The 1,243-nt window shown below is 45.8% G+C and overlaps 1 protein-coding gene across 1 annotated transcript; it reads left to right on the forward strand.

The window, feature by feature from the left end:
- Positions 1-420: 420 nt before the first annotated feature.
- On the forward strand, positions 421-609 carry SARC_16562 (hypothetical protein; the record flags this gene model as incomplete). Its single annotated transcript, XM_014289333.1, has 1 exon — positions 421-609. A coding segment is annotated over one exon (189 nt), but the record flags the coding sequence as incomplete, so codon positions are not given.
- Positions 610-1,243: the final 634 nt, after the last annotated feature.

Consider the following 1,243-nt stretch of genomic DNA (forward strand, 5'->3'; position numbering starts at 1 on the left):
ATATGTATATACTTTGGGCATAGCTGTATATCTGTTGTTTGTCGTTTATACTAACTGCAATTGGGTCGTTGCATGCCGTGGGAGGGTTCGAGCGTCATAAAGGTTACTGTGCATTGCACTCAGCGGCATTGGTTTTCGAATTTTTCGTGTGAGCCAAATCTCAGGATGAGTCACTTTTTGGGTAGTAAGTATGGGATGATTTGGAAAATTTGGAGATCCACGCCTCGATGGGAGTAGACTGCGATCGGAGAGCATGTATAGGTAACATATTGGTTTGTCAAATAGGGCCATTTCCAATCTAAAATTAGAATCAGCAGATCGAAGACCGGAACCGTGCACACATGTGTGTGTGTGTGTTGCTGTTGGGAGCTATAGACATATACTATTACAGGATACAAAGGGTCTTAGCCCTATCTCACAATGACCCGTGTGCTCGGCATCGCGTTTGTGCAGCTCCATAATCGAACCATAAGGTATACGGCGAAAACCGATGCACAATTGCGGGGAGCGGAGGCGAAAATGGCGGGCGAGGTTTACAAACGACTCCGGCAGAAGGAGTACTTCCGCCCGTCTGATATGTACAGAGCACTGGTAACGGATGGCAAGGCGGTATGTGTACCTGGGTACACGGTGTCCTGGGGTACTATTCTTGTGGGTGTACTAGGACAATTGGTCCTGGGGTTAGTGTTTGTATTGTTAGTAATGCTCAGCTGATACGGTTTGCTATGCGGGCAAATCCCGCACAAACCACATGCGCAAACAAAGACCGTAGCTCGTTTGATGGCTATACCATACAGTAGGTCTAGTGAGCCACACACTCCGATTGAGTAGCGAGCATCATTGCACACGATGCACGTCAATCTGTCATGCGTGCGTACTATAAAGTGTTAGTATCGAGACCGCGTTGTGAGGTGTATCACACCATCGCCTTATGTCGAATACTCATTGGATATGCACAGGATACTTTAGAAGCAGGTGCAAATGCTCTACCATTCCTAGCAACAATGTGCCAGTCTCTCGGAAACATCAACTACAATGCCTTTGATTTGGTGCTCTACATAGCAGCCTTCCTGCACTTCCGGTACGTCTCTTTGACAGATGGTAATTGCTCTGAGCATGCATATCTTGTGCTGTTTACGAGTTTTGTTTATGTGTATATACAGACTTACACATACACACACATACACACACACACACACACACACACACATATATATATATATACACACACACACACACATAC

The sequence above is a fragment of the Sphaeroforma arctica genome (assembly GCF_001186125.1).
Source record: "Sphaeroforma arctica JP610 unplaced genomic scaffold supercont1.8379, whole genome shotgun sequence".
Taxonomy (NCBI): Eukaryota; class Ichthyosporea; order Ichthyophonida; genus Sphaeroforma; species Sphaeroforma arctica.